At 60.9% G+C, this 18,383-nt stretch overlaps 1 protein-coding gene across 2 annotated transcripts in view; it reads left to right on the top strand.

The window, feature by feature from the left end:
* Positions 1–3,865: 3,865 nt before the first annotated feature.
* The window catches only part of INPP5A (inositol polyphosphate-5-phosphatase A), a 163,515-nt gene continuing 148,997 nt past the window's right edge, over positions 3,866–18,383 (top strand). Inside the window, exon 1 of one of the 2 annotated variants that reach the window (XM_081073879.1) lies at positions 3,866–4,149. In XM_081073879.1, the coding sequence (XP_080930005.1) occupies positions 4,075–4,149 (75 nt within the window). In that variant the 5' untranslated portion in view covers positions 3,866–4,074. The remainder of the gene's footprint in view (positions 4,150–18,383) is intronic. The other variant, XM_081073880.1, reaches the window with a different exon arrangement.

The raw sequence follows: 18,383 nt of genomic DNA, 5'->3' as shown, positions 1-18,383 counted from the left end.
TCCATCCATCATCCATCATCCATCCATCCATCCATCCATCCATCCATCCATCATCCATCCATCCATCCATCCATCATCCATCCATCCATCCATCCATCATCCATCATCCATCCATCCATCCATCCATCCATCCATCCATCCATCCATCATCCGTCTGTCCATCCATCCATCCATCCATCCATCCATCCATTCATCCATCATCCGTCTGTCCATCCATCCATCCATCCATCCATCCATCATCCATCCATCCATCCATCCATCATCCATCCATCCATCCATCCATCCATTCATCCATCATCCGTCCGTCCATCCATCCATCCATCCATCCATCCATCCATCCATCCATCATGCAGCCATCCACCCACCGACCCACTATCTACCCATCCACTGAAGGATGACTTCTAAGCGTGCTTGTGGCAAGAAATCCCAGCTCTCAACCGTCTGATAATCTGAACCATAAATAAGTTGGTTACTATTCTAAACTGAGCAATGATGTGATATTTAGTGGTTAATGTGCTGTCCCTTTAAAAACTTACTGCATACATATTGTTGTTTAACAAAAGACTTGGTCCCTCCTGGGAACCTGGAGAGTGTCTGGCTAAGCAGGCTGGCTCCTTCTGAGGAATCCCTGTCACAGCTCTGGCTGCTTCTGCCTCCCCTCATCTGCCCTCAGCACTGAGAGTGGGGTCCAGATGCTAGAGGGCCAGGCCTCTCCCACAGTTGTGTGAGTGGGGCTTTGCAAAACTTATTGTTACTATTTTGGCAAAGGTAACATCCAGACATGGGACAACATTCCAAAGGTGAAAAGGGCATACAGCAAAAGCAAGCCTCCTTTTCACTCATGATTGTCTAACATGGATGATACTGGCATTCAGTGTGTCTCTGACAGTCAGGTAGCACTGGCCCCAGGCACGGTGGTGGTCTGGTGTGTCATCGATTCATGTGAAGCACATTTACTGGGTGTTCCCCGGGGCGAGCTCCATCAGACTGCAGAGGCCAGCAGTCAGGCTGTGCCTGTGAGGCGGAGGGAAAGGAAAGCCTGATTTCCATGGTGAAGTGGGCGACGTGAGGGGCAGGTGGGGTACAGTGTGTGGGCAGGGAGTCTGTTGGAGGAAGGGCATTTGAGAGGCCTGAGAGCCAGAAGCAGCCTGTCCAATCACCTCTGGCGCCCAGAGACAAGCACAGCTGTCATGGCTCTGAGCTGGGCCTGGGGCCCACCAACAGCCAGGGGGTGCATTGGAGCACGCAGGCAGGCGCTTGGACAGGCGCAGATGTGGGTACTCGGAGGTGGGCCACCAGGGAGCACAGAGAGCGGAAGGAGGGACCAGGACCACCCCAGGACCCAAGATTGGGGTGAGGCATCAGGAGGGGCCAAGAAAGGAGGAGGCTAAGGGGGTGGGCAGCAAGGGGGAGGACCAAGTCTGCAAATGTTGTGGGCTCCAGGCAGACCCCATTTCCTACAAGGAAACAGGTGTGTCAACCATGTCGGAAAGTCAAGGGAGGTCAGGGGTGAGGATGGGTGGCTGAATCAAGGGCCAATGGTAACTGATGATGGCCCCAGTGAGGTGTGGGGTTGAGGGTCTGGTAGAGAGTGGTCCGTTGGCACTTGGAGGCAAAGACTAGTGACTTTTAGGAAAAGGTTTGCAGCGAAGCGAGTGGAGAGAGGGAAGAAAAATGCAGGGGTGTAGGGCAAAGGAGGATTTTGTAGGCTCTGAGACTGCAGCATGCATGTGAGCTGATGGCATGACCCCGGAAGGGTGCCAGAATGGGGGAAGCAAAGAGTAGCCAGCAGAGTGGGCCTGCTGACTCAGCAGGGAGCTCTCTGACTACAAGTTCTTCCTTGGTGAAGGGCAGGGGGCCTCCACCAGGTGGGGAAGGCCTGGTGATGGCTTGGAGAGAGGGGAAGGGATGAAATGAGATCTTGGGGTGATGCTTAGTGAAGCTGCCCCAAGGTCTGAGAGGTGCCTGGGGTCTTGCCGGGGGTTCTCTAGTTTCTCTAATTTAGGCACAGTCTCAGAGTAAGCAAATTTGTGCGTGTGTGTGCATGTATGAGCAGGTATGCAGGCATGTTTTTCTGCCAGGGAATGCTGGGGTGCGAGGTGGAAAACAGCCTGCTTGTGGGTGGGGTGGCAACAATGCCACTTCTCAGGAAACAGGTCCCGGGCGTCCATGATGCCCCTACATTTGGTTTCTACCCAGGGCATCCTTGGCATGTGCTGCTTTAGTAAATAGAAAAATAAGAGATGCTGTATTAGTCTGCTCCGGCTGCCATAACAGAATACACACTCAGGCAGCCTAAATAACAGAAACTTATTTCTCTGTTGTCCAAGATGAAGTTCCTGCAGGGCTGGGGTTCTGGAGAGGGCTCTCTCTTCCTGGGTGCCGTCTGGCTGTGTGCTCACGTGACCTTTCCTCTGTCTGCTGTTCAGGGGTGGGCGGGGGGGGGGGCGAGGGAGTGCTGTGGAATCTCTCCCTATGAGGACACTAATGCTATTAGAAAAGGACCCCACCTTTATAACCTCATTTAACCTTAACTGCCTCCTTATAGGTCCCATCTCCAAGTGCAGCCACACTGGTGGCTGGGGATTCAACCCAGCCTATGAATTTTAGGGGGACACTGCTCAATCCATTGCCCACATCCGCGGACTGAACTGGGCTTTGGGTTTTGATGTTGAGGTCAAGTGCTGCTGCAAGCAGGGCCCTCAGGTGGGTTGACAAGTAGAGGTGTTGCCTTCCTTAGTGAGGGCAGGTGGCCCACACAGCCTGCTCAGTGTCCCCCCAACCCCCGCAGGTGGTGTCTGTCCCTCTGTTTTAATAGAACAGCATGCACATTGCCTGATGCCATTGGGCACTGCCATTTACTTAGAAGCTGAAGGCTGGCCTTGCTGGAGTCCAGTGCCAGGGGCTTTGCTCTTGTCTGTGCCACTCTGCACCCCAAAATAGCGACCCTATGCAGCTGGGCAGCCGCGCCAAGCGTGGCTCTGAGCACTGGAGGGGCGCTGTGCCGACTGAGACGCTGCGCGTGTCCGTGCTGCTCACCGTCTCGCTGTGGAAAAGCGCGCTCATAATGTTTAAATGCTGGTTACATGTTGAATGATACTTGTATCTCTCGGGTTGAATAAAGTGTGTCGCTAATGTTACTTTTGGCAAGTGTTACACTTTTGCAAGTGTAGCTGTTGGGACATTGAGCATTACAAGCTGGGGCCTTTCCAGGGGCCGCTGGGTGCCTGGGCCAGAGGGTCCTCAGCTCCCGCCCCTGCGCCCTAGCGGAGGGCCTCGCCCACCTGCCGCGCACATCGTGCCCCTCGTCGGCCACCTGTGCCCTCCGGACCCCACCTGGTCCCGGCTGCACGCTCCGCGCTGAGCCCCACCCAGTCCCGGCCTGGCCTCTTCTTTCTTCCCCTTCGGAGGGTCCAGACCCGCAGGCGCGGGGCCACAAACGCCGGTTCCGGGGGTGCCGCCAAGCTCGGCCGGAAATGCACAGCACAAGCCGCGGGAGGGAGGCCGTGGCCGGGTCGGAGACTAGGAGCTGCACGCGGCCCCTTTAAGAGGTGCCGTCCGAACAGGGCCGTGACGTCATAGCGACGCGGGGGCGGAGTCAGCACGTAGCCGCGGCGCGGGGCGGGCCAGGGTGAGGTGGGCGGCCGCTGACTGACAGGAGTGCCGCCAAGGAGCGGCCCAGGTTGACACAGGAGCGCCCCGCGCAGCCCCGCCCAGGCCCCGCCCAGGCCCCGCCCAGGCCCCGCCCAGGCCCCGCCCAGGCCCCGCCCCGCGCACGCCCCGCCCCTGCACGCCCTGTCCCGGGCCCGGGGCGGGCCTGAGCTCAGCTCTCGGCGGCGGCGGCGGCGCTGCGGGACGGGCGGCCGCGCTCCCAATGGCTGCGCGCGGGCCGCGGTGAGCGCGGCTGGGGAGCGACGGCGCGGGCCGCGGAGCAGGCAGAGCGAGCGAGCGAGCGCGCGGCCGGACCCCGGCCAGGCCCGGCCCGAACCGCCGAGCCCGCGATGCGCCCCGGGGCCGCCCCGCGGCGCAGCTGACGCGCGGCCCGTGGACGCCCCTGCCGGCCGCCGGGCCACGATGGCGGGGAAGGCGGCCGCCCCGAGCACCGCGGTGCTGCTGGTCACGGCCAACGTGGGCTCCCTGTTCGACGACGTAAGTGCCGCGGGCCCCGAGCCCGGGGGTGGAGCCTGGGCCCCGGCGCGAGCTCCCGGGACCCTGCGGCCCTCGCCCCGGCCGCAGCCCGTGGGCGCCGCGGGCGGGCGCCGTCGCCGGGGTCGGGGCTGCGGAGCCGGTGCCGCTGCTCGTCCGCGGACCCGCTCAGGGCTGGTCCCTGCTCTTGCCCCGGAGCCCGCGCTCGGGTCTGGCCCCCGGTAGCCGGCGCCCCCCCCCAGTAGCCGGGGCCCCCCCCCCGGTAGCCGGCGCCCCCCCCGGTAGCCGGCGCCCCCTCCCGGTAGCCGGCGCCCCCCCCCCGGTAGCCGGCGCCCCCCCCCCGGTAGCCGGCGCGCCCCCCCGGTAGCCGGCGCCCCCCCCGGTAGCCGGCGCCCCCCCCCCCCGGTAGCCGGCGCCCCCCCCGGTAGCCGGCGCGCCCCCCCGGTAGCCGGCGCCCCCCCCCCGATAACCGGCGCCCCCCCCGGTAGCCGGCGCCCCGCTCGGCCCGGAACCCGCTGCCCCTACCTCCCGGCCGACGGGCGCGGTGACCCCGCAGCACCCCCCTGCTTAGGGAAAGGGCGCCGAGGCTCTCCAGGGCCGGGAGGGGACGCTGAGCGCCCGGGGCCGCCGCCTCCTCGGCCCCCACCGGCCCGGCGCCGCGCGCCCCGCGCAGCCCGCTGACCTAGTTCGGCCGGAGCCACCGCCGCCGGTCCTTCAACTGCAGCCCAAGCGCCGCCTGTTCCAGCAAAGGTGGTGACACGGGCGGCGCCGTGGCCGGGCCTGGGCTGCCCCGTCCCTCCCGGTGAGCGGGGGGCGCGGCCCCACGGCCGGAACCCGACCCGCGCGTGACGGGGTTCCCCGCGTGCCGCCCCCGCCCCCCCACTTTGCCGGCGGCCCCGGGCCGGGGGCTCGGTGAGTGCGGCCAGCACCGGCCAGGCGGCCGCAGTGACAAAGGCCGGCGGGCTCTGTTCTAACCCCCAGGCCGCGGTGACCCCTCCTGACGGACGCCCGACTCCGTCACAGACAAGTGCGTCCACCGCCGCGTTTCGCTCCTTCTTCAAAGGTGCCGGCCGGTCGCGTCTGCACAGTGAGCGCTCTGTTCCCGGTCCCCGCGCCACTCGCCCAGGGCTTTGCTCGGTGGTTCAGACCCGTTAGCTGTGGCTTCAGAGCCACAGAAATGGCAGCAAAAGTCAGCATGCTGGGCTTTGGGCTCCAAGGGAAAAGAACCGTGCTGTGCAAGCCTTCTTTCCAGTAATCCTTCATTCTGAGGTTCAGCTTTTCTGTTGTTTCAACTACACACACACGCCCCTGTCTGACGACACCGGAGTGGGTAACCTAACTCACTTGTGTTTAGCAACACGCTCTCTGAACGTCCCTTCTTCCCAGCGGCTGCATGGAGCTTTGCATCGTGCTCACATCTGGCACGTGTGGATTCTGCAAGCCGCCTGGGATCTCAGGGCAGGAGGGTGTCGGCCGCTGACCCATGGCTTTCTCACTGTGTGGCCTGGTCTCCCGGGCAGGAGCAGCCTTCACTGGCGTGGCAGCAGCAGGCGTGGGCGTTGACCGGTGGCACCTGTGTCCCAGGCGCCTGCCTTGGTTGAGATTTGGTGTTGTGCTTGTGGGAGAGAAGCCGGGCCGATGACAGCAGTGAATTCTTGAGTGAAAGGAGTGGTAATTCCTTGGTTTATAGGAGGTTTCAGAAGATCTGCTCAGTGGCTCTGTCTTTGCATGACACGTGCCATGCTGACCAACACTCCTCAGACGGTGCTGAGGCCTGGGGAGGGATTCTTTCTGCCCAGTGTCCGCGTGTCGGAAAACAAGGGCATTGGCCTGTCCCTGGAGGGATACAGGTCTGAGGAGAGGGGTGTCTGAGTAGTGCTGTGAAGATACCGTTTTGCTTTCGTGCAGGCTGATGGGTGATGTGTTTCTGCTTTTGTAGCCTTGTAGTCCTGCCTTGTCACCCCCTCCCCACCTGCAGGTGGCCCCTGGTGCCGACTTTCACCTGGGCTTGGCCCCAAAGTCCTGCCGTCCACAGAGCACGTCGTGTTGCAGGCTGCTCTCAGCTCGTCAGCGCTCCTGGCTCCTGGCTCTGTGGTGTCCACAGAGTGCTCAGGCCACAGGACTCCCCAAGGAGGGCCCCTCAGGTTGCTCCCCACCCTGTGACGTCACCAACGAGGGTGTGGTAAATACGTGCAATACACTGGTTCTGCAAGTTTTGCCTCTTACGTTCTAACAATTATGGAGAACCCCAGAGAGAACTGGTTGTGAGGGTTATGAGTGCCAGTACTTATCTCACGGGTAGGTAGGACCTGAGAAAGTCACACAAGCTGTCAGAACAGTGATGGCATCCCGCCTCATACACCCTCTGGAAGGTGCCACCGTTCCCTCGGGAGACAGGGAGGCCAGCAAGGGAGCTCACTGTGTTGTGCTCTGACGAACAGGACTGTGACGACTGAGCCGCCGCCCGGGTCTCCCGGGCCCTCACTCTTGGATCTCTGTCCGAGCTGTGCCCTTCCCGAACCCACAGGACCATCTCCCAGGCCAGGGGTGCCTGTGACATCCAGGATTGTGATGACCCCCAGAGAGCCCTGTGGCTGTTCTGGAACCCCCATCAGACTCCTGCTGTCACTACCCTTTGCCTGGAAGGGGGTGGCAGGGCTACATACCTAATTGTTTTGCTTGAGATGGCTGGGTTTTTGACAAGTACGGTTTCCAGCTTTAGGCTCTTTACATTTTCGCTAAGAATGAGCTGAGAGGTGACTTCTCCCAGGCCATGTTTTGGAGCCCGTCCCACCCTTACATGGTAAGGCTGTTTCTTGGGAAGGAGACCTAGCTCGGCCTCACTCTGCCTTTGTCCTGCGCTGTACTCGGAACTAAATGTCCCTTTAGAGCTGGCTTCCCTTCTTGCTTGGTCGGCCCCTGAGCAGCCCTCTACGCGGGGTGGCAGGCCGGTGGGCTCTGCTGCTGATCCTCCCAGGTGGCCGCTGGTGGCCAGTGCCTCAGGCACTTGTCCCCCTCCGTCCTGCACCATCAGTTTGCCCTCGTTGAGTCCCACTTCAAGAGCTCCCTGAACCCCATGTGCCCCCCAGCTGCTGCGGGGCTCCCTCACTTCTCCAACGCACGCTGTGTGCAGGGTGGTCTCTTCTGGTCTCTGCTGGCCGCTGTCAGCCGTCTCCCCCCAGCCCTGCGCAGCCCTCTGTGTCCGGACCCGGCGGGTCCACCGGAGCCTGGGGCTGGAGGACAGCGAGCCATTCCCGTCTTCCTCACTTGCTCTGCACGGCCTCTAATGGCTGGGTCCTCTGCTTCTTCAGGGACTTTTGTTTAGTGATGGCTTTACCGAGACAGCAGTCACAGGCCGTACACTTCACCATGTAGGTAAAGCATCCGGCCCAGCGTTATGCATTGAGGGTCGTGCAGCTATCCCCAGCCAGTCTTAGGGTATTTTTTGTACCTGACCAAGAAACTCTGTGTGTCTCGGCAGCCTCCCTCCTCGTTCTCTCCATGTCCCCCGAAGCCCCCAGCCCTGGTAATCGCCAATCCCCTGTGTGTCCCTAAGGGTTTGCCTATTCTGGACGTTTCACACAAATGGCATCATATATGTGGCCTGTTTTCTGAGCTCACCGTGCTGTAGCATGTGTCAGCCCTGCATTCCTGTCCAGGACTGAACGAGTCCCCTGCCTGACCACCCAGTGTTTGTCACCCGCCTTCCATAGTGGCACCTGCTGTTAGGGACCCTGCTGCTGTGCGCGTCCTGTGGACACCTGGGCACATACCTGGGAGGGTGCCTGCAGGGGTTGGGGACGCCATGTTGAGCTTCTGAGGAGAGCTGCCTGTTCCCCGCAGTGGCCTTGTCTTTGCAGGGCCCCTGGACTGTCCCAGGCTCCTGTGTCTCCACCTCTTCCTAGCACTTATTATCTGTCTTTTTCCAAAGACTCTTTCCTTGGCTGCCTGGACGCCTTGCAGTGGGCGCTTATCATCACCTCACCTCCCTTCTCCAGACACACTTACCTCCTGGGGAGCTCACCGAGACTTGGGAATTCCAGTACCTTCTCTATGTGGACACCCAGGAGGCAGGGAGGACCCCCAGGCCAGGCCCGAGCCCAGCATGCAGTGCTGTCGCCTGGGAAAGCCCAGGGCACAGGCCCCTTCCCTGAGGCAGGGCAGAGCTCTCTTCAGAGATGGGGCAGCAGTGGTCTCCGCTGTCTACATAGCCCCTAAGTGATTCTGGGGTGTGTGTGGGGGGGCTGGCCACTTGTGCTCTTCACAGGCTCCCTCCCCACCGTGCTCTCCTGGCCATTGTCCCATGGGGTTGACCGCCACTGGAGCGGTCTCAGCCGTCTTCTACTGAGTGTTACCGCCTCGGCCTGAGACCTCAGTATGCTTTCTCGGGGGAATTGAGTCTCTTTGCCCGAGTTTGGGGCTGTTTGTAGATGGGGACCCGCCCCTCCCCACGGTGGTAGGATCAAATAAGCCGGTGGTCCTGAGTCGGGCACGGTTGGGTGCTGTTTCCTCCGCCTCAGGAAACCACGGGTACACCCTGCATACCTCCTCCCGCCCTCCACAAGCATCACGCCATGCCCGCCTTTCATGTGGCTGGAATTAGAAAGCAACTTGGCGGTGACCTATTTGCAGCCATACTTGTCCCCTGGTCCTACTGCCCATGTCCTGTATGTCACGGCCGTGCTCTCTGTCACTGTCAGCTGGCCTCTGAGAGCTCACATTTTCATCTGCGGGGTTTCCTGTTTTTATTGGTTCTCCAGCCTCTGTGGGAGGGTTTACATTACTAGTGGGGGAACTACTTCGATTTGAAGTATTAAATATTTTGCTTGTTTGACTGCAGTGAAGTGAGCCCTGCAGGTCATTCTGCTGGACATCCCTGGAAAACAGTGACACGTCTACCGTTTCTCAGCCTGGGTGACTCTGAGAAGTCATGCCATGGTGGCACGTCCCCAAGAAAGTCCCTCCACTTGAGTTTGGGGCCTGCATGCCCTCACAGTGCACCCCATCAGCACATGGCCTGCAGTAGACTTCCAGCCCTTCCTGGGGGAGGGGGCAGGGGAAGGGGCCCGCACTGCCCCTGGGGTCCACCTGCGGTAGCCTTGGCCAGGTTTCGGGGAAGAGGCCTTTGCCTGGAGGATTTGGAAGTTACAGAAATTGGACCAGGCCTGCCTGCAGCGGGTTGCCCTGATGGAGCCCACTGACCCGGAAGTGGGAGAGGGCGTGACGGAGCGGGTGGCTGCCTCGGGGCGCAGCAGGGCTCACTAACGGACTATATGGTGATGGCTTCTTAAATGTTGACCGACTGCCTCAGCCTCTGCCTGGGCTGGTGGGCCGGTGGGTGGCAGGGGGTCTCCTGTTCGAGGGGGCCTGTTCCAGGAATGGGGTCCAGTCGGTGGGGGATCCACACGGGGCTGGGTGGGTGGCCAGTCAGAGCAGTGTCTCAGCCACCCATTGGCCATCACTTCTCGGGCGCAGCCCTGCCCTCCCTGTGCTGATGTGTGAGCCCTTCTGACGTGAGTGAGCTCAGGGAGAAGGATGGTGGGTCCTGGGAGGTGAACTGAAGGTGACTTTTGCATTGTACTTCGTGGCCACTGCAGTGAATTGGGGCACTTGGGACTTCCTGTCGTGACCAGTCTCCAGAGACTGTGGCATGAGGAGCTGGGCCAGGGGTTCCAGGTCCACTTCCCGCCTGGCCAGGCCTCCTTGAGGGGGCTCCGCGGTATGCTTCCTTGTTTGGGGAGTCAGCCTCTGCTGTGAGGGCAGCCCCCGGCCTGGCCTACAGGGTCCCCTCCTCTCTGCAGAGTGATTTCAGAGAACTCTGAAGGTCGGACCCCTCCAGGGACCTCCTTGTTTGGGGGGAAGCAGATGCCATGTCAGTGTTTTTGAACCGGGGGAGTTCCAGACACTGAACTCCTCAGGAGGGCGAGTCTGCTCCCAGAGTGGTCTGAGCTCGCGGGGGAGCTCAGAGTCACACACATCCTGGCAGAGCGACTGAGGAGAGCTTAACGAGGAGCGAGGATAAAGCACCAGCTCCCCGGTTGTATCTGAAACATGGAAGCAGCACTGAGGCCCCTGGCTTTCTGCAGGAGGTGAGAAGGTCAGTCTAGGAATGTCACCATGTGATGGGTGTTTCACGTGAACCTGAAGTTCGAAGATTTGGGTTGCCTGTGTTTCCATAGGCCTTGGGGTTCCCTGTGCCTCGTCAGTCTGCGGAGGGCTGGACACACTCACACGGGTGGTCTCACACACGGACCTCCGTTTGGGGAAAGCCTCTCGGTCGGGACTTCCGCGATCTTCCAGGTGCTTTACTCACTGCTGCTGCTGCCTCTGGTGAGAAGCGCTCTGAGGCTGCCGGCACTGTTTTCTAAACTTTAACATTTGAATTTACAAGGTTTCTTTTGGGAGATGGAAATGGCACATGTGGAAGGGGGCTAAGGGCTCCACACGGGGAGGAGGTGAACAGAACATGCCAGGCTGGAGTGCCGCCACCTGTGTGGCCGTGCAGTGTGTGCACGTGACCTGAGATGATGTGGAGCTGGCCCGGGTCCCCGAAGGAGGTCAGCGTCAGACGAGACATCCACTTCACCTGTGGGAGCACGGCCGTGGGGCCAGCCTGTTACTAGTGGGTCGTCGTGACCTTGGGCTTGTCGTCTCAGGTCGTCAAGGTCCTGACAAGGCCTAGGAACCCTCTTGGGGGTGGGGAGGGGACTGCAGGCTGCATTCCCTCCCAGTCTGAGCAGAATGCCCTGTTGGTGGCGTTAGCTTTCCCCGAGCTCCTGCCCATGTGCACCTCTGTCTGCACCGCTATCTGCTCTGCCCATCTGCCCTGCCATCTGCACTGCTGTCTGCCCTGCCCACCGGCACCACCCTGGCACCGTGAAGCCCACACTAAATCTGCCCCCTCCTCTGTCTGCACACTGGCCCTGGTCACTTCCTGTCCACCAGGCCGTCCTGGCTCATCTCGCCTGGACACGAGCGTGGAAGCTGGTGTCTGGGAGTGTACCTGGAGGTTGGGGGCGCTGCTCTCCCCTGGGCAGGGGCCGGGCCTGGCTCTGTTTCAAGGCTCTCTGGCCTGGGCTTGGACAGCCCGCCTTTCTGCCCCACCTCTCAGCAGTTATTCTAGAAACGGAGGGAGATGTAAAAGCAAGAGGCACGGCTCGGGCCCACGGCTTGGTGGAGGGGAACTCCGCCTTGAATGCCAGTGCGAGGCCACACTCCAGGGTCTGTGGGGACCTTTAGCGACACAGGAAAGTGTGCATGCTGGGCTCAGCTCTGCCTTTTATCACGTGTGATCCCTCTTGCAGTCTGCGTGACAGGAGGGCAGGAATGACACCTGGCACGATGGCTGTAATAGGTACTGGAAGGAACGGGTGCCCAGGCAGGTGTGTGGCCTTGGCGGTGTCAGGTGGCCCTGGGCCCCTCCCTTGGGGGTCTCTGTGCCCCGCTTCCCGGCCGAGGGCCTCCGTGAACTGGGAGCCTCGTGTTCACTTGTGCCCAGGCTGCCGGGTGGCCCATCAGCTGCCCCTGAGCGTGGGCTCCCCTTGTCTGTGCTTCTGTGGCTGATGGCGTGGTCCTGTCGTGTCCCACCCGGCATCTGTAGTGACTCCAGGCCCTCTGGCTGGACAGGAGGCGCGGTCCATGTCCGTGCTTGTGCCCAAGCTGCTCCTGTCTGGGCGCCCCTTCCTCAGGCAGCCGGGGTCTTACCCTCCTTTCGGGGGATTGTCTCTGTCAGCAGCTCTGTGTAGCGGCTTCTGCTTGCCCACCCTGAATTGACTACAAGCTCTGTGCCTGTCACATTAGACTTCACTGCTGATGTGGCTCTCATCACGTGACATCCCAGTCAGGTGTGTAGGCCTCTGGCCCACAGCGGCAGGCGTGGGGTCTGTGGGTCTGGGGGGGTGTGGGCGCAGAGTGGACACACCTATAGGGAATCAAAGGAGCTTTGGGCCCCATCGTGTCCAGGTCCGCAGACCACCCGTCAGGGCGTGGGGGGGCGTTCAGTCCTCCGCACGGGGGGGGGGGGGGGGGGAGAGGCGTGGCTCCCTCTGGCGGTGTGGGTCCTTACCAGAGGGCAGTGGCAGGCAGGGCTCCCTGGAAGGGACTTGGGTATCCACGGCCCTGCACAGCTGGACACCAACCCTGACGGGCACAGAGTGCCTCGCGGGGGGCTCTCTCCTCCCAGCCGCTGGGTGTGACGGCCCCCTCACCGCCTGTCCCCCCGTCCCACTTGCCTTTCCTCCTGGCTGTCTGTGGCTGTTAGCCTGGTCCGGGGCTCACAGGCACGTCTGGGAGCCCCGCTGCTGTGGGGTGCTTGCCCATAGTGCACTCACCTGGCCAGGGCTGGGGAATCTCTGTGAATTCGCAGCTGTGTTCCTGAAGTTGCACAGGATGGGAAGTTCAGCAGGTCTGTCACCTTCCAGAGAGGCACGCGTGTCCTGGCTGTCATCTGGTGAGGACGATGCCATCACAGAATGATGGAGGGCAGGTGTCAGGCCCGCTGCTCCCAGCGGCTTCCTAGTAGAAGAACAAGAGCAGGCACCGCTTGGGTCCTGTTTCTTCATTTAGGGAGAACGTTTTACCTCTTGTGCCCATGGAGGTGACAGGCGTTCAGGCTCAAGAGGCCGTGCTCACTGGCCAGGCCTGGCCTCCAGCTGTCTCCATCAGACTTGGCATCTCAGGGACCGTTTCTTCCAGACCTGGTGGTCATCTCTTCGCCCCCACTGCTGGTCCCCATGGCAGGTGGCCCTCCCCTGTTGGGCCTGGTCATCCTTGGAGATGGGGCTGCCTGTTGGGAAGGGGCTGTGTCGGGTCTCGTTGGGCTGCAGCTTTATCAGCCAAGTGCTCATTCGTCTCAGGCTCCACAGAGCAGCTGAAGGAGGATGGGTCCTGAGGATGTTTGGGGGCAGCCGCCCGACCCCAGCACGGACCCCAGCTCCGAGCACCCTGCCCTGCCTTCTTAGGCCTTTGGGTGACCGTTGGTGGGTACCTGCTGGCTCTGTAAATGGTGAGAGTGGGGAGTCGGGTCGGGAGCTCTGACCCCGTGGGTGAAACTGTGTGTGGACCGAGAGCTGGTTTCTCCAACCCTCAGGAGGCCTCCTTCTGCAGCGTCCTCGGAGCCTGACAGCAGCCGGGAGGGGGAGGTGCACACAGACCCACTGAGCCTGGTTTGCCCAAAGATGCCTCCTGGCGCCCTGCACCTGTTCTGGGTCCTAGGCTGAGCTGGGGAGCATCGGCGGGTACCTGCTCTGTCCAGTCTAACACCTGAGCACAGAGCACCATCTGTTTGCCATGTTGTGATTTGGGGCGATTTGGGGTCACCTGGGGCTTACTTTCAGATAGAGTCATTCTGTTAAGGATGACATCTGCTCAAGTAACAAACAAATTTGTGGGGACACACGTGGTGCTTTTATTTTCTCCTTCATCACTGTTACAGTTTTTCAGATCTGTTGCAACTTCCTGTTTTTGCTGTAACGCCGTCTTTACTCTTGGTGCTGCACTCAGGCGGCAGACACCGTGCGTAGCCCAGGTGGGAGAGGGGAGGCTGGGCTGCGTGTGTGTGCATGCGCACACGTGTGCATGTGGTGTGTGCATTGTGTGTGCGTGTGTGCTCATGTGTGCATGCGTACGTGTGCTTGTACGTGTGTGCGTGTGTGTGCGTGTGAGCTATTAATGCTGCGAGCAACGGGGTGAGCAGTGGAGACTGACCAAGCTAGAAACAAAAGCAGATCCCGGTGGCCAATTGGATGACTGTCTGAGATGGTCCCCAGGGCCAGGTGGGGACCATCTATGTTTCTGAACCCCTGCACAGCTCTGTCCTTACACATGTCACCCTGGGGGACACTTGGGGCTGTTAGAGGGGAGTTCTTGAGGCAGGGGGTTGGGGCTCCATGCAGACCAGCCTGGTGGGCCCCCCTTTCCCAGCCTCCAGGCTTTGGGCGGTTCTGCTGTGCTGCCCAGGTTCAGCCTTGGCAGTGTCTGCAGGTGTGTGTGTGACGAGGGGCCAGGAGAGCTTATTTTTAGGGACTATTGCTATCTGGTCCCGGTGGCCTTGGGCTTCCCATCCACTCATATTTAGTAAGCGCCTTTTTGGAGCAGGGCTCCTTTCAGGGGCTGGAGGCACAGCAGGCAGCACTCTGGAGCCTTCCGATACTGTGCTCCCAGCACCACTCTCCAAATTGGCTGGCACAGCGGCCTCGCGCTGGGAGCAGGCCCCTGGGGGAGGCCTCGAGACCCCTTGTATGCTGCCTTCCCTGCTCCCATGCCTCCCCCGTCAGTCCTGGACTAAGACAGAGGGTCTGCAGGATAAAGCCTGGAGAGGAAGCGATGTCCTGGGCAAAAGCAGACAGAAGGGAGGGGCCTGGGCTGAGGCCAGGGGCCTGGGAGGGACATCCTGGGAGTCTGGGGAGGGCACTTTCAAGAGGCCATGCTGGGGGTACAAGGAGTGGGGCCCCAGGAGCCAGCAGACCAGAGCTATGGTCCCCTTGCACGTCCTAGGCGCTGTACCCCTCGAGGCAGGGGCTCCTGCTCTCCTGGTCTCCCCGGGATGAGGCACAGCCCACCTTCAGGACAGAGGGGCCCTTGCACCTGGGCAGCCTGGCACAGCGGGAGACGGACCTGAGGGTGCCTGAGGACACTGAGAGGTGCTCTGGGTATGGAGACCACAGGGGGTCTCTGAGAGCAAGCGGCCAGGGCTGGAGCCCAAAGGCTTTAGAGCATGGGAGCTACCAGAGACGTAAGGAAGGGGTGGCCACTGGGGTCAGTTCCGGGCAGGAGCAGAGGCAGGAAGTGGAGCTGGGCTGCTTGGGAAGCCGTGTGGCCAGCGTGGGCGGGGCGGAAGCCGATTGTGCTCGAACCCCTATCCTGTGGCACACTGGGGGTGCCACTGAGGACCCCACTTCTGCAGCCTTGGGAAAGATGCACTGAGCTGCGGGGTCCTGTCCTTGTCCCCCTGGGGTGTGGGCCCAGAGCACAGATGGCCAGCTAACCTCCTGCACGCCCGCTTGGGCCTCCGGACCTGCTATGCTGATCAGTGAGTCAGACCGGAAGGGGAAGAGGGGGCTGGGGCCAGGCATGGGGTGAGGAACCCAGAGCCCCTCAGGGAAACGCAGTCAGAGAGGACGGGTGCTGGTGGGGGGGACCCCGAGGTGCCCGGCCCTTGAGAGGGGTCCTCTGTGAGGCACCTCCCAGGAGCCACGGACGACAACCTCAGAAGCACCAACATGTGTACCTGCCATCTCTGTTCTTTAATACAATAAAATCCCACTTGGGGAGAAAGTTAAACATTTATCCTCGTTTCTGGGAGAATACTGAGGTTTGTGAGCCTTGATAACCTTGATAATTACAGTTTCCTATAATGAGAAAATCACATGAGGGCCCCCAAGGCCTGTGGGGGCCTCGGCCGTGTTCTGCGTGGCATTTGGACCTGAACGCAGCCAGCACAGCAGGTTCGAGAGTGGCTGCTTTCCGGATCTGGGCGACGGTGAGGAGCCAAGTTCTCACATTTTGTAAAGGAATAAACACGCACTTACCTCCTGGAACTTGACCCCAGCAGCTTGTTGCTTTTCCTGAAGAAAGTCCGGTTCCTAAGTCGGGTAACGTTGGCTGGGCTCGCGTGTGCCCCTGGCGCCCGGTGGGGCTGCCAGGCCCGCATGCATGTGCTGGTCTGTCCCGAATGGGAAGCAGCGCCCTGCATGCACACGTCTGTCTCAGCGTCTGGGCCTCCTGGAGCACAGGGACCCCCGGGCCAGCCCGTCCTTGTCCCATGCAGGCTGCTGAGGTCACGAAATCCATGGATCCCGCCCGCAGCGCGCTCATGCCAGTCACCTCTCCTGTCCTGTGTTTGCTGTCTCCCCCTCGCACTGTGAGCCTTACTTGGCATTTTCTCTGCTGCGGCCATTCGGCCCCTGAGAGATCATGCTGATGTGTCTTCACGGAACACCGATGGCAGTGACAGTGCGTCCCGCTTCTTGCTGTCACAAGCGCTGAGCCCCAAGCCCTCCACTCGCCTCCCGGGCACGTAGCTGGAATCCCTGGGTGCCGGTGGGAGCGCAGGCTCGCTCGGGCTGCTGTCCAGCGTGTCCGAGCAGAGGCACGTACGGGGGTCCCACATGCGTGTGCATGTCATCTGACGTCTTCACGTGTACGTCACACACACACACACCCACTGGCTGTCCTGCATCTCGACTGCTTGGGAGAGTTCAGACTTTGAGTGTGGCCACTCAGTGGACGTAGCGTGACACCTGTTGTCACGTAATTTGCGTCTACCTGGTTACTTGTGTCATTTTTGAGACTTGTTTCTTGGCGTTTCTAGGACTTTTATTTTAGACGTGTGCAGTCCTTACAGATCTTGTATCTAAGTTATCAGTAGATCTGGTTTGATAAGGACACGACTAATCGCAGGGTTTGCTGAAGGGCTCCACCTGGGTCCTCTGACACTGAGTTGCAGGGTCCTGGCCCTTCTCAGGGCTGCGTTCATGCGTCTGTGCAGAGTGCTGTGTGGCAGGGCTCCCGACCGAGCCATCTGTCCTGTGGCTCAGCGTGTGCGTCCCCCATGCGTCTTTTCTTCCATGTGCCCTGACACCAGAGGTCCGGCCAGCCTTCCCTCCTGAGATGGCCGTGGTCCTCACTTGGTCTGTGGGCGGCTCTGTGTCTTGTGTGCAGACGTCCTCAGCTGAGCCCTGGGAGCCTTGGCCAGTGCAGAGCCGTGGTGCAACGCCACGAACTTCCGTCCCTGGTCGCCTGGTCGGTGGCCAGTGCTCGGGCCAGGTGCCCTGGGACGGTCCTGCTGCGAGCAAGTCCCCCCACCCCCCCGGGAAGAGCTCTCCTCGGAGTCCGGCTGTGGAGTGAGGGCTCCAGGATACTGTCGGCTCCTTAGTTGAGGTGACCATGGGCTCAGGCCGTGACAGCTTGTGCGATCATCGTGGTGGGTCAGACCACGCTTCAGTTAAGATGCCAGTGAGAGCAAGAGTGGCTGCCAGGAGGGAGGATCGCCCGGGGCTCTGCTGCCATGTCAGTCGTCTGACACAGATGGCTGTGTGCAGGGTCACAGCCCAAAAGGGGCCTTTTACTCCAGGTCTCTGAGAAGAGCGTGGCAGCCGCTGCCCAGCTGCCACCCTGGGGGCCCGGCCAGGCTGGGCAGAGCCCCCCAGGGCCCCGGGATTCCTGCCTGCTTTCAGGCAGCCCATACTCTTCCCACACATTTGCGGTCACTGGAAGTTAGTGGGTCCTCGCCTGACATGCATGAAATGTTCAGTGGTGACTGGACGCACACGTGGCTACTGAGACTTTAGCTGGTAGAAACAGCAGCCTGGTCGGCAGGCGGGGCCCCTGTGCTGGTCGCACCCTGTGCCATCATGAGTCCCCTTCCTCTCGCTGTTGCGTGGTCTTCTGATTCCGGACTGCTGAAGCGCTATAAGTAGGGGGAGAAGTACCTTCTGGGCTGGGAGGAAGTACCTGTCACCACGCGAGGGACGGCGCGTCTGGCCTTGGCACGGCTGTCACGGGGCTGACTCGGCACTCCGCCCTGCGTCTTCCCCTAGGGCCCCGAACGAGGGCCCGCCCTGGGCAGAGAGGCGTTCCATTTGGAAGTCTGCACTGCCTGCACGGATTTAAAACTTGAGACAAAATTCAGATACCGTGCGATTCACTCTTTTAGTGTGTACAGTTCAGTGTTTCGTACGTATATTCACAAGGTTTTGCAGTCGTCCCTGTCCAATTCCAGCGTATTCTCATGTCCCCTAAAATATACCAGCACCCTTAGCACTCACTCCCATCCCTCCTGCCCCACAAACCCTGGCAGCCACCAGCCTGCCTCCTGCCTTTACGGATTTGCTTGTCCTGATGTCTTGTACAAAATGGAACCAGCATGCGTCCTGTGTCTGACGCCTTCACCCCGCGGCTTGCGGCTCGTCCGTGTTGGCTCTCAGACTCCATTCCTTCCTGTGACTGAACGTGGTCTCGGTGGGTGGGCCACGTTGTGCTCGTCCGCTCTCAGGGACGGACATCTGGCTCTTAGGACCAGTGCTGCTGTGGACACCTGGGGACAGTTCTGTGTGAGCCTTCCCTTGGGCACGTCCCTGGGAGCGGAATTGCTGGGTCACATGGTCACTGTTTCCCTTTTGAGGACGTGCCAGACTGTGTTCCAAAGTGGCTGCTCTGTTTGGCATTTCCACCCGCCATGGCGGGGTGCCAGTTTCCCCTCGGCCCGGACAGTAGACACTGATGCTGAGTGTCTTCCA

This window comes from Rhinolophus hipposideros (assembly GCF_964194185.1).
Source record: "Rhinolophus hipposideros genome assembly, chromosome: 15".
Lineage (NCBI taxonomy): Eukaryota > Metazoa > Chordata > Mammalia > Chiroptera > Rhinolophidae > Rhinolophus > Rhinolophus hipposideros.
Note: the sequence above shows the minus strand (reverse complement) of the source record. Positions and strands in the feature narration are given on the sequence as shown.